The 21,528-nt window shown below is 38.5% G+C and overlaps 1 protein-coding gene across 1 annotated transcript; it reads left to right on the forward strand.

The window, feature by feature from the left end:
* The first annotated feature begins 12,224 nt into the window (after nt 1-12,224).
* On the forward strand, nt 12,225-21,528 carry zpld1a (zona pellucida-like domain containing 1a). The gene is made up of 10 exons (XM_020085634.2): nt 12,225-12,330; nt 12,730-12,950; nt 14,390-14,571; nt 15,420-15,492; nt 15,781-15,878; nt 16,957-17,037; nt 17,132-17,303; nt 18,560-18,662; nt 19,056-19,085; nt 19,686-21,528. The coding sequence occupies exons 1-10, from the start codon at nt 12,225-12,227 to the stop codon at nt 19,859-19,861; spliced, it is 1,242 nt and encodes a 413-aa protein (XP_019941193.1). The 3' UTR covers nt 19,862-21,528.

Raw genomic sequence — 21,528 nt, forward strand, 5'->3', positions numbered from 1 at the left:
GACCGTGTAATGATTACCCAAGCAAAGCACATTGGATTCACAGACCAAAATTAAACCGTGTTTAGGACTTACTATTCCATTATGACTTTCAACTGATCAAAAAATAAATCGCCGGATTGAATTCTCCTTATGCAATTACAAATGATGCAAAGGAATACGTATGAAGCAAAACAATCAAATAGAATTCAACAAAGGAACAGTGGTAATGTCGATATTTAGAGTCACGCGGGATAGACAAAGGACAGAAATGCATACAGACTAGAAATACGCAACAAACATACAAACCATAAAACGCAGACAAACACAACTTCCTCCATGAAGATGTAGGTCACATACGACGTTTCTCCCACACAGTGTGTGTGTGTGTGTGTGTGTGTGTGTGTGTGTGTGTGCGTGTGCGTGTGTGTGTGTGTGTGTGTGCGTGTGCGTGCGTTTTTGTGCGCGTGTATTTGTGTGTGTTCGTTTCTTCCTGATTGGGCCTTTATTTTGGAAACGTGTCATTTCCAGTCTTATCACGAGGCTTGGTTGTTCCTGAGAGCAGACCAGCCTCCCTCACTGGAGTATCACAGTGTCAGAGTCATGGATGCATCAAAGACCAACCATGACTCCATTTTTAATTCAGTTCTATTTGTATAGAAATCATAATATACATTGTCTTAAGGCACATTACATAGGAGGTCAAGACCTTAATAATGATAGAGAAACCCCAACAGTTCCCACAATGAGCAGCACTTTGGGAACTGTGAAGAGAAAAAACTCCCTCATTAACAGAGAGAAAGCTCTAGAACCAGACTCAAAGTGGGCAACCATCTGCCTCGACCGGTTGGGGTGAGAGGAGAGAGAGAGAAGAGGGGCAGGGAACAGTTGCCATCATGTTTCTCAGTCAGACTGGTTGTCATAATGAGAATAATAAGTGTGATGATTATAGATGTAAAGATGTTTTTAATGATTGCAGCACAAGTGAATATAATAATAACAATATGATAATAAACTACAATAACATTAATACTTATAATAATTGTTGTTCTTGAGTCAGCAATACCGGCAGGATAAGAGAGAGAGAGATAAAAAGACATAAGTGGCATGTAGTAGATTAAATGAATGTGGGTGTAGACAGACAAAGAAAGGAAGAGAGAAAAGTTCCCCCAGCAGTCACAGTATACATTACACATCAGACTTTTTTACTTGGGAGTTCGAAGTTAAACTCAACTCAAAGGTCCAGACCAGTCACCCAGCTTAGCTCTGGCAGTTATAACACAACTGTACCTGACTGTTCTTAAACATCCCTCTGAACTGAAATTTCCACTTTTTCAAGATACACTTTAAATGTCATTAAAAATCAAACGTGTGAGGTGGGTCTTCACATTTCAGACCAGAAACTGATCACATAACATCAGACTGGGTAGTTTGGAGCTGAAACCCATAATAATGGAATAATATAATAACAGCCCAAAGACAAAACATTTTCAAAATTGTCAGCACAATTGGCTGTGGAGCAGTGCATTCTATTTAGCTGCTCTATAAGACATAAGTCAGCTCTATCATATATCACCCCTGATAGAATAGGGGATCAAAGAGGTTTCTGAGTATTTGATCAGTACTTGGCTGAATGCAGAAATTGAAATGGGCTGCCATTGTTTCAAAACGTCATAAGAACTCAAGTACAGTAAAGTCTCTAACTCTGAACTGTGTTAACATTAGTGCTTCAGTTGCAATAAATGAATGAATACTGTGAAATAACATATTGTTGCCTTTGACAATTGATAATGAGTTGTTGCTTAATCGTTACTTGCCAAAGATAAAAAATCCTTGGGTTTCAACCCTAACCCTGATTTTGATATGAGAAGCATAGTGTTTTGTAGTGGCTTAGTCTCGTTTGATCTTGAGATGACCACAAGATAGGCTGTTTGCCATTTTTGCAAATCATGTGTGAAATAGAAGAAACAGCAATACACAGGTGCAAACAGTGCACCAATGACTTTTAAAGCCATGCGCTCCATTTTTTTACAATGTTCTCAGATACCATGGCCTTGACAGAAAGTAGTAGTGAAGATCATATTTTCCTTGGTAAAGACAGGTTCCAACAGCTTTCTCAGTGCTTCAGGTCATTGTTGTACTGAAAGGAAAACTGTCACCCTCAGTCACAGTTCATGCTCACTTAGGAACAGGTTTCCTCAATGACCTATCGGTATTTGGTTGCATTCATCCTTCCCTCAACTCGGAACAGTCTTCCTGCCTCTGAAGCCCCCCTTAGCATGATCCTGGCACCCCCATGCTTTACTAAAGGGGCAGAATTATCAAGGTGATGAGCAGTGCCCAGTCCTCAGGAGGGTTTGATTCAATTCAATTTTATTCACACCATTCGTTTTATAGCAACAATGGCAGCAGCAGTTGATGATAGTTAGTTAGTGATAGATCCGGACCGTGAGAGGACAATAAAGTACAGACAAGAGAGAAAAGCCAATGAAATGTTGTAATGTGATTTGATAATAATAATGATAGTAATAATAATATTTGTAAAATTAATACACTTTATAGCTCTTTTGTTTTTACAGTTTTTCATAGTGCTTTAAAGGAAGACACAACTCACACCATATATAAATATGATATGAATGCATCCAGACAGAGGTGCCCCAGCATGTACAGGGCCTATAGCACTATAACTAAGGTCCAGGTTCATCTGAGCCAGCAATAACAAAGAGGTAAAACGTTTTAAATCAATGTTTTTTTCTGGCTCCTAAATGTTCAGTCAAAAGCAGTTATGCTCTCTCTGACAGCACTTGAACATACTATCACGGCCTACTTACCACCACATATTGGTATAACTCTGAGGACATCTAGTGGTGAACATTAGCAATCATGGCTCTGCATATATCAGATAGCTCTCACCGTGGCTGGGGTGGGTGGGGCTGGGGGACTGGGCTTGTGACTGTGTAGACATAAGTCTGCTTACATGGTCACATTGTATTTAATTAAATTTTAGAGTAAATACATGATTTAAGGTTAGGAGAAGGATAAAAACAGTGTTAACAGTTGTGGTTATGCTGAAGGTTATGTTATGTTGGTAGAAAATACTTTGTTCTTTCATTGGATTTATTTACTATTGGGTATCAGTCAACAAGAAAACTGTGGGAGGAACAAAACATATCAAGGAATGCAATTTATGTCACGAATAGCAAAACACATGCAATATTTCTAGTTTTCAACCCAAAACTCAACTATTACTGCTAATCATTGTTTCACCTGATGTGTCATCATCTGATAAAGATATGTAATAGTCACACAAAAGTATGTACTTTATACATGGGCTACTATAAGCTTATATTAATAAACAAATGTTGTTTGTATTGTTTTTAATCAAGCAGAACCTTGAGTCTAACGATCCCTTATTGAGCACTCCATTTTCAAGTATACTTTTATTTTTATAGCCCAATATAACAAATCTGCCAAATCTTTACAGCATACTAACCTATTTCCTTAGACCTCTGAATCAGATAAGGAAAAACAAACAATGTCAAACAACTTCCAGATGCCACCAACAGATCCAAAACATCTGGAATGAGGTAGCAACAAGCCAGGAATGAGACAGCAATGTTTCAGAATGCCCGAGGGTCCAGTGCAGATAGCCTGAGTGAAGGAGAGGAAGGGGGGAAGAAAAAAGGGAAAAAGAGAAGAGAGAGATAGTGATAGACATAGCATGGCCAATAGACACAGATTCCTGCATCGTAACCTAGTTTGCAGGACCACATGAACTCTATCATATGTATAATATTTTACAGAGTAATTGAGACTGAGTCCGACCCCCCAGAGATTTCAACATAGGCACAAGGCCTGAAATAATCAAAAACCAGTAGCTGAAAGGTAATGTGGCAAAATGTGTTTTTAATTTGTATTGAAAGGCTTCAGTGGAGCTACACAGTCAGCAGGGAGATTATTTGAGAGGAAGGGTGAACAATAAGAAAAGGCCCTGCAGTCTGCTGACTAAAAATAATCCATGGACACACAAGACCTCTGTATTCTGAAAACTAAGTGCACACGATGGAATATAACATTACAAACAGGATGGGGCATGCCTATCTATGATTTTGTAACTCATTAGAATAACACAATATCCTATTTGACATTAACAGACAGTTAGGGGAAGCTAAAGTTATATGGTCACACAGCCAGTGAAGAATTTTGCCAGTAGGTAATAGGTTCTACATATTTCACATCAGAAAAACCAGATAAATTAATATTATAGGAAACGCACTGTTCTCTCAATTAAGATTTTAACAATGTGATTGTTTGTTATGCAGTTGGTCTTGGAGAATACAATTTATCCATGGTGTAGCAGCATTGAGATTAAGTAAGAGTTTCAGTGGAGCAACAAGCCCTAAAGTCAGAATCAATAAAGAATAATATAACAAATGGGGACTAAAAGTTGTTGAGACAGAATATTTTTCAGTACTCTTAAATAGAATAGAAGCCTCAAGGATAGTCAATAGGGGTTTAAGCAAATTTACCAACAGTTTTAAAGCTAGTGGGGACAGTGCCAGTTGTGTGATAAATTATTAATATTCAGCACTGGCTGCAAAACTGGTCAGAGAGGCAGGTCAGAGGTCTCCAACATGTTGCTTGTGAGCTATCGATATTGCTGCATCATTTTGAATACTTCACCAGCCGGCTGAATTATGAACCAGAAACTCCAACAACAAATAAATGCACACTAAAGATATCTTCCGATTTTATGGCAATCCGATTCCAACCCCCTCAAACATATTGTTATGAAGTCAAATAAGTTACACTGTTTTTCGATGATTGTTATGCTGTCTGGTTACTGAGCTAAAACAAGGTGTTCAAGCTTGTAAAATCGACCATGACTGACCAAGTTTACCTGGTGTTAACATGGTGGCAAGTAAAGTCTGCACTTTCCGCAACTGTTACGAGGACGTTACAAATTGAAAGGCTACAAATCATTTTCAATCCAATGTGATGAGTAGGTGGACTCAGTGGAGCTGTATTGGTAGAGGTTTCAACAAGGCCTTTCACTGCAATGAAAGGAGCCAGGACCACAGGGAATTGCTCACCAAGAGCAGTTCAAATTGACAGTCCCCTCTCACCTTTATTTGCCCAGGCAAAATAGGAATTGGTATTCTTTGGTCATTTTTTGACAAGAAAAGATGTGATATAGATCATCTATAATTCTCGATAAAAAAAGCAGTACCCATTTCTGATGTACTGACAAAGATCTTGGCTTAGTCCAGACTTTTGAAATATTCTTTATCCCTGCTTCTAATTGTCCCAGCTCTCTAAAGAAATCAAGCATCCATGACTGTTAATTTCATGACCCAAGATTATTCACAATAAATCCTGCTGAGTTCCTACACTTGCACAGTGAGTCAACAGATGGGGTAAAATATCAGCTATGTGAGGGGGGTAAGGATCTTACACTAGAGCTTTGACACCATGTACCACCTTAAAGAAAACGTTTAATTTATTCATGATTATAATATCATTTCAATAATTGATAACTTGATTTTAACATAAATTCAGAATGATATAGTTCATGTTATTGATCATGTCAGCATATGAAGCATATAAGTTACGGTCGTTATATGATTTGCTATATTGCTCAGGCAGAGGTTTCATCTTCCTCTGAAAAATGTATTTGTCATGTACATATAATGGCTGTGTCAACAAGATGGACAAGCTTATAGAGGGATACTCTCTGAGGGACCCCGAGAATGATGCAAAGACTTGGTTGCTTGTATGCGTGCCAAGTGATGACATTTTAGCCAACAAAGGCAGAGAAACCTGCCCTTTCATTTTGTCAAAGACGCAAAATTATTTGTGCGCCACTCAAACTGATAAAGAGAGCTCAGTGTGACGGCACCCAGTCTAGATTGATTTCACCTCAAATAAAGGATCCTCAGATCTTTTTTTCAGTTGAGAGAGATCATCACTCGTTTTATCATAGTCTGAAGCAAAAACCAGTTTTGAAAAATAAAATGATTCATTGTCTTTTGTGACGTTATGCAGATGGTATATCTCCACCAGCAGTGAGGTCATTTGACCTACTAACATTATCATCCTATTAAAGAAAAACAAACAGATGGGATTACAATCCTTCTGAACTGCCCCTCACACAAGACCATGCAATGCACAGCAAAGGGATGTGTTGTGCAACTCAATAAAGCAACTGAAAGGTCTTGGTCAGTATTAACAAAGCCACTATCATAAAATCAGCATGCAGACAAGGAAATATAACTCATTACTCAGCACATTCACTGCACACTTTCTTCGACAACAGTGGAAACAAAATGCTCAGTTAAATATCTATTTGCTATCCATATGAATGCATAATCAGTTGAAAATGTATAATTTAAGAAATAAGTAATAAACAAGGTGATTATGAGACAAAACAATGATTTGGTATCAAACTCTATACCCTGGTAGATGATTTACACTCCCCCAGCATTTTATTAGGTACTTCTGTGCTTAGTCATGGCAGCAGTGTAATCCAAAAACATCCTTCATATCAAATAACCATCTCAGCGACTTTGACAGTTGCATGATTATTGGGGTCAGGTTGAGCTGAATGATTTTGAAACTGCTGGGAATCTACCAGGGATTTCACACACATAGGTCTCTAGACTTTTTACTCTGAATTGAGCAAAAAATCATATCAGAGGAGAATGGTCAGACTGGTTGGAGCTGGCGGTAACTTAGACAACTCTTTACACAGAAAAGCTTCTGAACTTGAACAACATGCCTTGAGGTGGATGATCTACAACAGCAGAGAGCACTTCGGGTTCACTCCTGTCAGCCAAGAGCAGAACTGTGAGGCTGCAGTGACATAGACTCTGGAGAGCTGAAGACTGGAACATGTAGCCTGATCTGATGAACCTGGATTTCTGCTGAGGCTGCAGCTGTAGAGTCAAAAAAATGACCGCTGAGCATGTTCAACCCTATATAGCCACAGTTACCATATTAATACATTCAATTGCAACCCCCACTCACCATGTCATACAGTAGAAGTCATCTCAAACTGGTTTTGTGAACATCAGGTATCTCAATGACAGGAATAGTGACATCTTGTAGACTCCATGAAACAAAGAACAACCCAGTATTAAAATAGTATGCCTTATACTAGTATCACTAATTTACATAGTTGTTTAATCCAAGTTTGATTCATTCAATGGTTGATTAAAGTGCTTTTAAGTCCCTCAGAGGTTTGAGTGTGTATGTGCATTTGTTGCAGTTCATTGGGGTCCATGTCACTGGAAACCAGTCTGTTTCAGTTCAAAGGTCATGAGAGGAAGTTTAAAAGTTACACAGTCTTGTGATGTGCAGTCATGGTTATCAGCTTTGAAATCAACTACAGATGTGGAAAACCTCTGCAGTGGAGACAATAAGGCTTTATGAATGAAAACACAGCGTTGGTATGTACCTTACCAGAGATGACCTCTGACCTTCTCATATAACTCACAGTGGTGAGCATCACAGCAGTTTGCGGTAAAACCATGAACGTATGAATAAATGGTAAAGGTGTTTATCACTTTTCAAAATTCAGCCCATGCCTTATGATGCTGGATGTTAACTCTTCTCCCTGGAGACAAGGCCAACTTCAGAGGAAAAGGAATTATAACCTTGTCTTTGTTTAAAGCAGTGGTGTCAAAGTCAATCACAGAGATGGCCAACATTAAAAACTGGGACTATGTCAAGGGCCAAACAGGGTCATAATTTATTAAACAGGACAGACAGGATATTGGATAAAGTGCAAACAGAAGACATATTTAGGTAGGCTACATTCTTCTTTTATGTACATGTGCCAGAGCCAGATGTTTGGCCTCCTGTCTTGGCTGCGTGTTCATTAATGTCTGGGGTTAGGTTCTGTGCTGTGGAAACCCTCAAGATGGAGTGAAGGTGTGCATCAGTGAGCCGACTCCTGTGTGGGTTTTTGTCCATCTTCATCACAGAGAAAAGCATGTGGGGGAGCTTGAAAGGGCACAGACAAGAGCACTCTCTGGCCAGAGCGAGATGGAGAGAGAAAGTCGGAAGGAATAAGAGAGAGAGAGATAAGCCTGAGAGACACAGTGAAGTTGACGGGGCCGGCACTGGGATCTCTGGAACGCTGGATTAATAATTTAATATCACCAAATACTCTGCGCATCAGTTAAGATAGACATATGATATTTTATCAAAGTGTCCTCAGCACGATGACAGCTGCTTGCAGCTAATGCAGTTAGTGCTTCAGTGTCTCCATTTTGTTACACAGGATTGTACATTTAAGGATTATGATTCATGAAATGATATCATATGAGCACTCAGCAAAGGCAGGGCAGGTTAACATATGCAAATACTTTATATGTTAAATATTGAAAAGGACCCATGAGCCTCTGCAGTAAAGGATTCCAGATATATCAGTGCTTTTCGAGAGCAAATGATTTGCATGAGTCCTCAACAGAAGAAGAGGCCCACAATGATAAATATTCATGACATTTTTCAGTGAATTACCAGATTTCCCTGCAGGTCTGAATTACAAGTCCTTACTTAATATGACACATGGTTATTTGCAAAACATTTTCAACATTCTTGTTACCAGGACATACAGATGAAATACAGACTCCTGTCACTGTGTTTCCTACCAGCGAACAGAGAGGAGACTGTAATTCATTCGTTTGTCACACTTAATATGCTGTCCCAGAAACTGGCCAGCTGCAGTTCATGCTTTAAAATGTTGAAGATGAAATGAAATGTCACCAACCCATATTCTGTTCAAGATACAACAAGTGCTCTTGTCCTCTCAGTAATCGTTTGACCCTTTATGTCACCAATTGTGGTCTGAAGTATTTTATCTACGTATATTGTATGTCTTAAATATTTGAAAATGGTAGCTTCTGTATGTTTTATTATGTTTTCTTTGCACCTCCATTTAAAACACAACAAAGATGAAAAAAATTTATTTTGAAAAACACAAAATGCATTAAGAACATGAAAAACACTTGCAGTTTCGTTCAAATCTATAGAACCAAACAGCAAACAAAGAATAACCTGACTGAATAGAAATAGTATTGAATGTATTACCACCTATTCTTATCCAACTTTAAGTGTTTTAACGGGGCATACAATGTTGCATTGGACAACAATGCAAAACACACTTCACATAGAAGTGCACAAATAGTAACACCAGTTTAATTAATGTAATTCAATCCAATGCTTTTGGAAGTTGTCTTTGGTCGTGCTTGGGCACTGTGCAAACTGGGTGTTACTGCTAGTGCAATAAACAAACTCTTGAATTACACAGCAAAATGAAGTGGTTAGTGTTGTTACTGTTTTTCGGACACACTGTGAATAGAGCTTTTTGTGTTCTGTGAACTGGCTTAATTTCTCAGTGATTCTCTCCAGCAGCTGTAAGGCCTAGCAGTTTCACCATAGGCACTAAACTGGCTTTGGATGCACACATTTCATGTGACACATTAGAGATGGATCATTAACTGCAATACACTAACATTCTATATCACACAACAAATACATAGACTTCTCTGTTTTTCTAGCTTTGACCATCTTAGTGCACATCCACTCTGAGTTCAGCATAGGTGAACAGAAGTTGATCCTGCTTCTAATATGAATTTTACCCTAAAATCTGTGTTTTAAAGATAAATTGTCTGATTGTCACTGATGCAGATGAATTGGGCAACTACCAGGAAAGTACCAGTGGTATACATCCACCAAGGGATCAGTGTGATGATGATGTTCCTCCAGAGAATCTCTGAGTAATAACAGGTTGCTGTGTGTTGCAACAGAATGCAGAACCTGTACCTGGTTCTGCATTCTGTTGCTGGAAAGAATACTGATAGCTGCTTGTTGATTTTCAGACTATGGCAAAACCATAATTCTGATGAGACTAGCTTTTAGCTAGGTCAAGTTGTCCACAAATTGTTTAGTAACCCCAATATATTCTTTTGATTCTTTTTTCAAGTGACTGTATCATTCCCATGAATAAACAGATATCCTATAACATTACTGGTCATAAACAGTGGTCTTCAAAGAGCACTCAGGATTTAACAAAGTCAATGTAAAATAAACCTGAGTTCTGTGGTTTGACAATGCCAATCTGTCAATGCCAAAAATGATGTCTTTAGTCTCTATGGTTGCTGTGTTCTATGGACTAAGATGCTCTCCAAGTGATAAGACCAGTTGGGTCTATCTATCGTGTATATAGAGCGATGAAAAGAGTTGTGGATAATTGAGGAACGGGGCACTCTAGATGCTATCAGTATGCAGTGAGGCAATGTACTATCTCCAGTTTTTGGCCCAAAGTCATCATAATTACAATTTATCTGGATTAGCAAAGTCCTTAGAAATAAGACATTGCCATACCCCAGCCCTCAATTTTGTGGACATCACTCCAAGTGAAAGTCCAAGCAGTGAAGGAAAAGAGTGGAAGAGATTCAGTTGTTAACATTGGCAGCTTCAGCTTGGTGTATACACAGAAACACACTGAAAGACCGGAGGATTATGAACGATGCTTCAACAACCTTGAACACTGGACTTGATATTCAATCATAGTGACTGTTGAATGTCTGGAGAACTGATGAAGCCAACGACGATAAAGGTCTAAGACCACTCTGAATCAAGTCAGATAAAGAAGGTAAGAACGGATTGCATCTCATCAACTGCACACTGAGGAAGTTAATCAAATATTTGTCATTTTTAAGACAAGATGTGATCTTAGCGAGACTGTAGGGCAGATTCCTGAGAGATTTTAACATGGAGGCAAACCTTTACTGAAGCTAATGTGTATTTATTTTGAGTTTATCAAGATAAGAAGAGGAAAAATGCATGAGGATGGGTTTTCAAACGGTCAAAAGAGACAAATGAAACAAGTGAACCTTTTGTTTTCAACTGGGAACTAAGGGAACTGCAACTATACTGTTGTGTCCATCTCATACAGAATCCCTGTGTGTCATCTGTCTGGCTCCCACAACGAGTCCATCGCATATACTGTTCATATGGAAGATGAGGCAACAAGGGAAGTGCGCTCTTTTGAAACCCTATGAACTCTGGTTTCTTTTGCTTTGCTCTCTTCATGTGGTGGGAGTTCTGTGACCAGAAATTAAAGATCGGGGATCAGGTAGGAGGCCGGCAGCAGCTCGAAGCTCCACCAAGCAGATTGCCTGCTGCTGTGCTGACTGAGGACTGCTACATACAAAGCATGAAAAGTGTGGATTCCCGCGGCCAAGGGCCCATTTGGTAGGCTCTGTACTCCCTGACCGGCCCATGGAGAAAGGAATGGCTCAGTCAGCAAGCAAGGGCCACTGGAGCGATGAAAAGATAATTCCCCCCCCCACTGCCACTGGACCTCATGCAGCGTCAAACCATTTGTGAGCAGTGACAGAGCCAGATTGGGCCAAAAGGATATGAGTGGGAAACTTCAAAACCTGCTCATGTTTCTGCGACCGTGAAAGGATTTGTATAACACATTCAGATTTGATGGACTTTCCCATGTTCACTCTGGACAGCCCTTTTTTGTTGACATGTTCAAATAATGAATCTCTTATGTGTGGGATCCTTTTTTCCCCCCTGCAACTGAGTCCTGTTTCTAGTTGTCCGGTAGGGATGCTGTGCGGACCATTCCATCGTCTGTCCCAAGCTTATGGAGTACCGCTGACTTGCTGGCTTCCAGGAACCAGGGTGAGTGGTTCTTTCTCTTGTACTGTCACTGCCAGCAACTGTTTTTACCTTAAACTGTCAGAACAAACGGCATCTGCTGTCTGAGCTAGAGACACAATCTCCAGACATGGTGTAATTACTCCTTTAATTTAACTGTTTCCTCAGAGACTCTGTATCTTTGCCCAACAACAATTATGTGATAAGAGCTTTTCAAGCGACAATGAGATGTGCTCACATAGATATTCCATTATACTTTATAAAACAGTAGTTATCCAACATAATTTATTTGAACTTTGATGCAAAAGCTGCTGGTGATTCAGATTCAAAACGACATTTGTCTGCTTTGATTTTTCTAAGTGGGGATAATAAAGATCTGAAATCTTTTGAGAGAATTTTCCCCTGTGACTTTAGCACATTTGTGGCTTAACAGCTGACTACTGTGGGTTTTTCTCACTGAAATTATTTAAGTAAATGCTGGATTTCACTTTCTGTTTTCCCACCTTTAAAGGTTATATTTTCCATAAACCAGTTTTCTTACGTGTCATGCTTCTGTTTCAGGTGCTGAAATGGAACATATACATTTGATTATTTTACTCTTTAGTAAGGCCTTATCAGCTGGAGCTCAGTTTAATGGATTCAACTGTGACGCCAACTTTCACAGCCGCTTTCCTGGTGAGGAACTGACAGCTTTATGCTTATAAACAATTATTCAGAAATTGTATTACAGGAATATCTTCATAAGGGAATGTTCTGATCAAACTATGTATTCATTCCAAAGGGTAAACAAATTGTGTCCACACATTATTTCATAACCTACTGTGATTTATGAATAAATAAAATAAATGGTTAGACTGTAAAAAAAAAAACAAATGGTTGGACTGTTATCCTATAACTATCCTTATTCCTTTAAATATATATTCTGATTCAAAACTTAATTCCAGGAACAAAATCTAACTTAGCCCAGTCACTTCTCTAAACAGAAAAAATCATTCATTCATCTATATGACAAAATAACTTTTGGTCCCCTTTTCATATACCCGTATGGGCCTGTGTTGTGTGTGTGTGTTGCAGCGGAGAGGGATATTAGTGTCTACTGTGGGGTGCAGACCATCACTCTCAAAATCAACTTCTGCCCTGTCCTCTTCTCCGGCTACACTGACACTGACCTGGCCCTCAATGGTCGCCATGGAGATGCTCACTGCCGTGGATTCATCAACAACAACACCTTTCCTACTGTTGTCATCTTTAGTATCAGCCTGGCATCACTGGAGTCCTGTGGAAACGCCTTAGTGGTAAGAATAGAGATGGTATGGATTATTCCCATACTGTCAATATTACTTATCTGGTAACTGCATACTGTTGATGGAGTTGCTTTTGATCATTTCACTGGTGAGCAGGACATATGTTATGAATGTATATAAGATCTATCAGGAATATTATGAAACCAACAAACAACTTTCAATAAGGGGACCCATTTTGCTTTTCCTTATTTTCTCTCATACATATAACGTAGTGTCCCACTATTTTGATGTGGCTCAAGTTTTAAATAATGTGTTTGTACAAATACATTATTCGTTGACAACAGATTAACATACTTTACTACATTAGCTTATTAGCTTTAGTATTTCCTGAGGGTGAACATTTTCCACTAAGTCTGTGTTTTAGTCAGTTTAGTCCAAAAAAACATACAGAGACGTACAAGAAAAAAACATTAAATTAAAAATGGGGAATGGAGAACAACTAAGGACAGTTGGAACCCAAAGAAAACACGTGGGTCTTCATTTTACATTTAAACATGTCAATGGAAGATTTGATTACTTTATTTTATAAAGTAAAATGCCCCAAAGTTTTGAAGTAGCCAAAGTCACACATCTCAAATCTCCTTTACCCCTTAGTCTCAACCAAGGGACAAACCAGCAGCAGCTGGTCTAAAGCCTTCAGAGGTGGAATGGGAAAAAGAGAAGCTCAGAGATGTATTGGGGCCAGGCCATTTAATATTTTAAAAACAAATAACAGAAGCTCAGAAGGGAATGCACAACTGACAGTTATTAAAAATAAGACTTGTTTCTTAAACTGTGAATCAACTGTGAATGGAATTGTTGCATCTACAGTCTGGTTTACTGTAAAGAGTGGATAACGGTTTTTTTTCATTACATTTATTAATTATATATAATATTTTATTTTTGAATTAGAAACTTAGGCAGACAGTGTCATGATATAACTCACAGCTTTTGATTACTCAGCAATTATCTTTATGACATTTTGTGTGCTAACTCATTTAGGCAGAACATGTGAACATTTAAAAAAAAACTAAAATGTGTCTGATGTGTTTTTCACCTCAGCCAGCTTTCTGATTCACAGTCCCCATGTTTTGATGCTTACAGGCCGTGTTTATCCTGCATGAGAATGAAGTCCAGCACTCCTTATCTCAGTGAAGGAGCTGCTGTGGGATCCTTGAGGCCCTGTCAGAAACAGTTTAAAGTAAATCACTGCTGAGCGAGTTGCCTCTCACCAATGCTTTACTACATGAATGAACAGGATGCAGTGGGACTTTTCCTGGAGGGTCTGTTCTCAGATAAGAAGGGTCTGAGTTGGGGATTAGTGTGGTGCATTAGTGTGCTCAGTGGTATGGCTGATGGTATCAACCCCTTTGCCTACAGGAAGCTAATGGTTGTCAGTTAGCGAGGCAGTAGGAAGAGTGTTACCCACCCATTGATGTTCTTCACTGCAGGTGTCCACAGCACAAGGACCCAATGCTTACGGGAACTTGTCACTGGTGCAGATTGGTAACATATCAGGGTACATTGATACACCGGATCCTCCCACTGTCATCAGCTACTTGCCGGGTCTGCTCTACAAGTTTAGCTGCAGTTACCCACTGGAATACCTGGTCAACAACACACAGCTGGCCTCGTAAGTCTCACATCTCTAAACACTTTCACCCTTTGTGAAGTTTGAAATTGCTCTGTTGGCGTGCTACAGAGGGCCAGCAAGCCGTGAAGTATTAAAGTAGGCCTACTTGTTGATGACTTTACTTTTGGAAATCTAGAGATAAGGCAAAGTCTTTGAGGGGCATTTTGACAATTGCACAAAAACAGCAATATAAAGCAATTAATTGTAGATAATAATGCAGTTCATTGCAACTGGTTTGTAACTTGAAAATGATAGCCTTGGTAAACATTTATACTGGTCAGGTTTTATTTTGTTGCACCGTTTCAGGAAACATAAGGCTGTGGTTTTTGAGAAACTTTTATAAAACATGAAACTAACAATAACTAACACACATTTATAATTAATTCAGTATAATTAATTCAAAAGACACTAGTACTAATATCTGACGTTATCGGCGTGAGTATTTGGTGTAAGTTTAGTGCTTTCAGTAACAACACTAATACAGAATAGTATTAGAAAAATAAATCAATATGTCTCTAACCAACTGAGTGAATCATTCTCATCTTGTTTTCATCAGTGTGAAGCAAACCCACCTCAAAAATGACATCATATTTTTAGGACTGATAAATACTGCAGGGCTAAATTTAAATTTTTAAATTTTAACATTATTTTAAATCATCTCACAAAGTTGAAGATACAATGGCATATACATGCAGTGAGTGAGTCAACCATTGAACTACTTTGAGCAAATGTGTTCTCTTTTCTATTATCGTGAACCACAGAAAGTAAAGAAAAGTCTGCTCAGGATTATTTTAGAGTCACCCAAAATACTGGAATCACCTTAAAAATATGTTTTTATCTTTTTGAAGGTCAGCAGCTGCAATCTCAGTGAAGGACAGCAATGGTACCTTCATCAGCACGTTGAATCTCCTGCTTTACAACGTAAGTTCACATAGCGTATAAGAACTATTGCAGCTATTTAAAGTTCATCTGCACCTTTTACACCTGTAATTACAATTATTTCTGAGATTGATGATTACAAGTACATGTACAAGATGGGAACTTGCCAATTTGAGCCAAACAGTAGTACATGATATTCTATGGAAACCAGATGATATACAGTATATGCTGGGCTTCACCAAGTGTAGTGAAATCAAACCAATCACTGAGAGCAAATAACAAATGTGACAGGCAATGTGACATGAGTATGGAAATGGTTTTGTGGTGCAGGACACCTCGTACGTCCAGCAGCTGTCCATCCCCATGGCAGGACTGACCCTGAAGACACGGGTGTTTGCAGCTGTGAAAGCCACTAACCTGGACAAGAGGTAACATCTAGCCATGTTCCAAGATCCCTACACCAAGAATACACCTGAGCCCTCAACAGAGGACACTACTGATATCACAACACCAGTGACATGCAGTGTGTCTAGGTGCTGCCAGGTCACAGTAAAATCAAAAGAAAAATATTTTTCATTTATTGAATAAGACTAAAAAACAGGAACAAATGAGATTGATCTTTGATGTCAGCATGATGTATAAATGCTTCAGATACTTAAACTTAATTAATGACAGAACCATTTGGAAGCCTGAGGTCTGTACTGAGAAGCAGGATTTGTGGTCAGTGAGTTAATTTGAGGTTGAACCTGGGTTTTCAGGGTTTGACATGTTGTTTGTTTATTACTGGAGGGAGCTATCCTGGTTATGTTGAAGATTTACACATGTTTCAACCTTCATTTAATACATTTTCCCATTTGATCTCAAGAAATCTGCTTAAGTCTATTAAAAACTCACAAATAGTGAGACAGTATGATAATCAGATGGTGCAATACAACACAGGCCCTCAAACAAACAAAAATAAAAGCCATGTTGGAAAGAAAACACAACAAAACCAATTTTCATTATACACATACATCCCACGTGTATGATTTATCTTCATATTAGGTCCAGTTTCCTAATACTCCTTTTCCATCACTGAAAAAAACTATAAATATCAGGTATATTTACTTTTTCCAGTTTTATTGATGTATTTCCAAATGATACATATAAATTTGCTAAAAATAAGAGAGAGACATATAGATTAATGTGCAAAATGACAGTTTTGTTCATTAAAAACAAAACTTAGGTCTGAATAGTGAAGTCACTGTTACTGCATCTCACACCTAAAGAAACATTTTCAGACAACACAATTTAGGCAACAAATACATTTCTTTAACAAGCATAATTTCTAGACAGCCATGTTGCACTATGACTTCTATCTATTAAAAACACAAAGATCATAATGTAGGTAATCTGCTCTTCACTTGCAAAGATGTGAGCAATGTGTTTCAGTTCCCCTTTACCTCCACATCACTTATGCATTTAAGTCCCTAAATTGTGGGTTTGCTGATCTGTAATGTGAACTAGATGGAACGTTCTAATGGACTACTGTTACACCACGCCCTCTGGAAACCCCAATGATGACCTCCGCTATGACCTTTTCTTTAGGTAACTCAATTTTGAAAACAGTTGATTTGTGTCAGTCTGGTCTTTGTCTTACTTTCCTATCTAATAATACTTTGTTTTTCTCTCCCTGGGCCAGCTGTGAAAAAGACCCTCAGACCACTGTCTTTGAAAATGGGAAGAGCCAAATGGGTCGCTTTGCCTTTGAAGTATTCCGCTTTGTAAAGCACAAGAACCAGAAGATGTCTACTGTTTTCCTGCACTGCGTCACCAAGCTGTGTCGAGCAGATGACTGCCCGATGCTCATGCCAGTGAGAACAACACATTGTGCACTTACATGTCAAAACTTTACTGTAAAATCTAACACACATGTTTCAGTATCTCTCTTGAATCCATCTACAACATAATTTCACGAGGGAAACATGATGAAGACATTTAAACTATAATCAGCTTCTAAATATTTACTTAAAGCAAATACCATCAGGGGTGGAGAGTAACCTAGTACATTCAGTTTTGAGGTGCTTGTACTTTACTGCACACATCTAGTCAACTACTAGACTAGAATTTATTTGACAATTGCAGGGCTACCACATAACACATTGTTGTGTTAAATATGATGATTTCTTATAAATTAAATGAACAGTATGTGAAACTGTAAACTACAAATAAATCAAAGTGCACGTTAAATAAATATTCTTAAAGATGGTTTCTGTCATTTTAGGTAGGTTTGGTCACACTGATGCATGTTCTGTTCATATTTCTGATGTTGATGGAGCACAAATGCTTCCCTGATTGGCTGGAATGGCTCAGTAAAGACCACATTGTTTCCCAGTTACAGAGCGAGGGCTGTGTGTGGGAACACAGCTTTTTATCAGCACACACACAATGGAGAGATCGCAGACCATGAGGAAATATCCACTGAATTTAACAAATGGTGTGCTGGATTAGAATCACTGACTGAACACTTCTCCTGACACTGATGGTCACACTAGATCAATTACCAGCTGGGACAAATATTTATTACAGAAATGGAAATTATTTTACAATCAAAAAAAATATTAACACATCTTTTTATATTAACTTTATAGTATTATTTATTGATTATGCATTTACTTACACAAAGCAAAAATTTGGTCAGATGTTATTATTCCTTCTACCTGAAGCTGAAGTCTGTAATCTATAAACATAGGCAGGTCAGAGCAGTAGCATAATACAATAAGTAATAAGGTTATATTCAACCAATATGCTCCGTGAAGACACTGTGCTCTTCCTTCATCCCCATCTCATTTTTTTCCAATGAATCATCAAATATGAATAATTTATGAAGTAAGACAAATTGAGGATAATATGTATAGCGGTCTAAAATAGTGATTCAAATCACAAGACACTAAGTGTTTGCTATTTTAAAGTCAAAGCAGTCACATATCAAGTTTCATTTATGTATAAAGGCAACATTAAGGGGTCATATTAACTATGCAGATCATGTGTCCCCTGAATGCCTCATCATGAGAAAGTGGAATACATCAGGGGAGACTTCATTCTGCAACCATATCCATTTTTTCCACAGATTTGTGGCAGCAGGAAAAAACGAGACATCTCCGAGGGAAAGGAATCTAACACAGCATCTGGAAATGCTGTTCTGACTGCCGGGCCAATAATCACTCGGATTGGTACAGTTTGATAACACTCCTCATCCTCCTCTGCTAATCCTTCTCCTCAGAGTTTCCCTCCTCCTGACATTTTCAAAAGCCTTTTGGTAGTGTCAGGACAATCTTAGCCCCCAAACACTGTATGAAACATACAGTAAAACACAACTACAGTTTATAATCAGCTTTTGTAATTCAACTATACAATTTTTTGTTGTTGTGATTACTAACAGTTCCTCAGGCTGTAAAAAACTGCATTGATAGGACATAAGGTGCCTAAGTGCGTCAAACTGAAAACATATCGTGGTGACCTAGTTAAGGGCGCCTGAAGGTATCCTGTTGACTCATGTACTTGGACTGTACTGAATACAATGTGTTGCTGTTACCCTCAAATGCCCTTTACCTTTTTGTTAACAGATGAAACACCAACCAACAACTCTCAACTGGGTAAGCCTTTACATTCTGTCAGTTGTGTTTGATGACAATATTCACTGATATGAAAGAGAACCATAAAAAAATAGCAAAAGACTTCAAACTGAAGGAAAATCTCACACATGTTTTGCTGCTGTATTGATTTCTTGGCAGAAGTTACAGAAGAAGTGTTGTTTTACCCTCAGTCTGCTTTATTAACTCAACTTCAAGTTATTCTGCTAGCCTACATAACACTACTGCAATTATTTGAATGCAATGACTGTTGAAAACTACCCTAAAAACTGTTGCATTCACACTGGCAGAGAGGCCAAGAGCAGTGTGAGAAACGCAAGTGCAATTAAGTGCAGTATGAACCAAGAGTCAGCATCTTGACGCTTCAGCATGGGCTGGGATTTGAGCTGCTGACCTTCTGGTCCACAATACTGTGGCAGAGCTGGAAACATCCCAGCATTATATAAAGGTTGTGCAGTTTTCTCAGGACCAAGAAAAACAAGCCATCAAATAGACAGGACAGAGAAATACAGCATCATCAATAACTATTTCTGTGCAGGACATTCAAGGTTTAAGAGAATGTGGTAGAAATATGATTGTTTGTTTGTGCTTGTACTGCTTCAGCCCATTTGAAAGCTCCAGTGTTTCAGATGAACACAGTGACGAGCGCCCTCATCTCAGGCGTGATCATCTTGGGCGTCATGAGCGTTTGTTTCTTCATCTTCTCCCTGACACTCCTCAAAGGCAAGACCACTCCTGTCAGCACCCTGTCTGGAGTCCGCAACCCAGCCTTCAACTGAGCGCCCGAACCCAACTCACTGCAGACACAATGTTAAGCAAGCAGAAAACAAGTAGTCACTTCACGAGAGAACAGGCTAAATGTTTAAAGTTTGAATTTAGATTAACGTTAAGAGATCTGTACAAGTAGAGTAGAAGTAAAGCAGGACGTTTTATATGTTGTTCTGTGCTCTGTGTATGAACCACATGGCAGGCCCAGCCTCGACCTGCAGGGGATCATTTGTCATGCAGTTTGAACCCACAAAGTGAGGACATTCTTAACTTATACCTCGGCTGTACAGTTGCAGGTAAAAGATCAATTACATGGCTTACAGTACATCATGATCGTGTATAATCTTCTGGTGAATGCTCTTCCTGCTTAGAGGCTGAAAAAATAAGAACAGTGGTTAGTAAATATAACTTAAGAGATGAGGGAAAGTGCTGTATGATACTAAAAAGGTAAGCTAACAGCCAGCATCAGGGTTGAATGTTTAGCTTGAATAAAATATAACTTAAAATTATATATATAACAAGAATAATTGGAATTTAATTTATTAACATTTCTACATTCTGGGGGTGGGGGTAGTCTTGTGAGTCTATAGCTGATTGGTCTGTTCCACCTGCAGTTCACCCAGTTCAAGTATTTTATGCAATGTAGAGGTAAAGTTTTCTTTGTTTACAGTCTGATTCCAAGCAGTTGTACAGTATATAACATGCCCCATATATGCTCTTTAACTGATGATGTGTTACTGAAATCTACAAATTGTGTACAATTGTGCATATTGCAAATATTTCACTTATACTTGTTCAGTTTCTAAGTAAAGATGCAGTATGAATTTTCTCATTCACTCAATGAAAACAGGGCGATGACAGTGACCTCAGTTCTTCAATCAAACAAAATAAGAAGCAACTTCTTACTTGCATTGAAAAATCATCATTAAAATGATCAAACAGGTAACTGTGCTTAATAGCAGCGTGGTACATAATATCAGAAACCCCTCTAAACAGCCACATTAATGCATAAACTTAATTAATGAATTAAGCCCTTTGCTTTATTATTATTATTTTCATAGCTTTCTCAGCCTTCTCAGGTAGTAAACCTATTGTATGCAGGCTAAGTGGGGAAACCCAGTGAAGCATAATTCCACATACTGTATCACCCATTGCTGCTTGGAAAGCTTAATTGTTGGGCACCATATAAACATTTGTATTAACTTTTCTCATCAAGATTTGAATCGCTGGATCGTCAGATGACCCTGCTTCAAAATACATCTGTAAAGAAACAAAAGAATAATTGGTGTGTGGGTCTCTTTTGACTGACCTGCAAATGAAACCAAAAGAACATCAGACATAAAATATGGTAAAACAGCAAGTCCTCATACAAATTGTGTTGATTGTGCATTCTGCATTCCAAAGTGAACCTGTTGAGCTGATACTCCTTCAAATGGACTCAACTGTCTGTACCAAAATAATCTGATCCCCAGCCTTTTCTGATTTGCCACCTAATGATGCTCTATGATTTGGTTAAGTTTAGGCAACTGAGTCAAGGTTAGTGGGGGGTCCTGTGTACTTTTTGCATCTTCAACACTCCACACCACTTCATCTGAAGTACAACATCACTTTACTTCTGCCTGTACTTCTCAGAGACAAAACAGTCATTGTTTGCACAACATTAGCGGTCACTCATCAG

Source organism: Paralichthys olivaceus, chromosome 15, assembly GCF_024713975.1.
Source record: "Paralichthys olivaceus isolate ysfri-2021 chromosome 15, ASM2471397v2, whole genome shotgun sequence".
Taxonomy (NCBI): Eukaryota; Metazoa; Chordata; class Actinopteri; order Pleuronectiformes; family Paralichthyidae; genus Paralichthys; species Paralichthys olivaceus.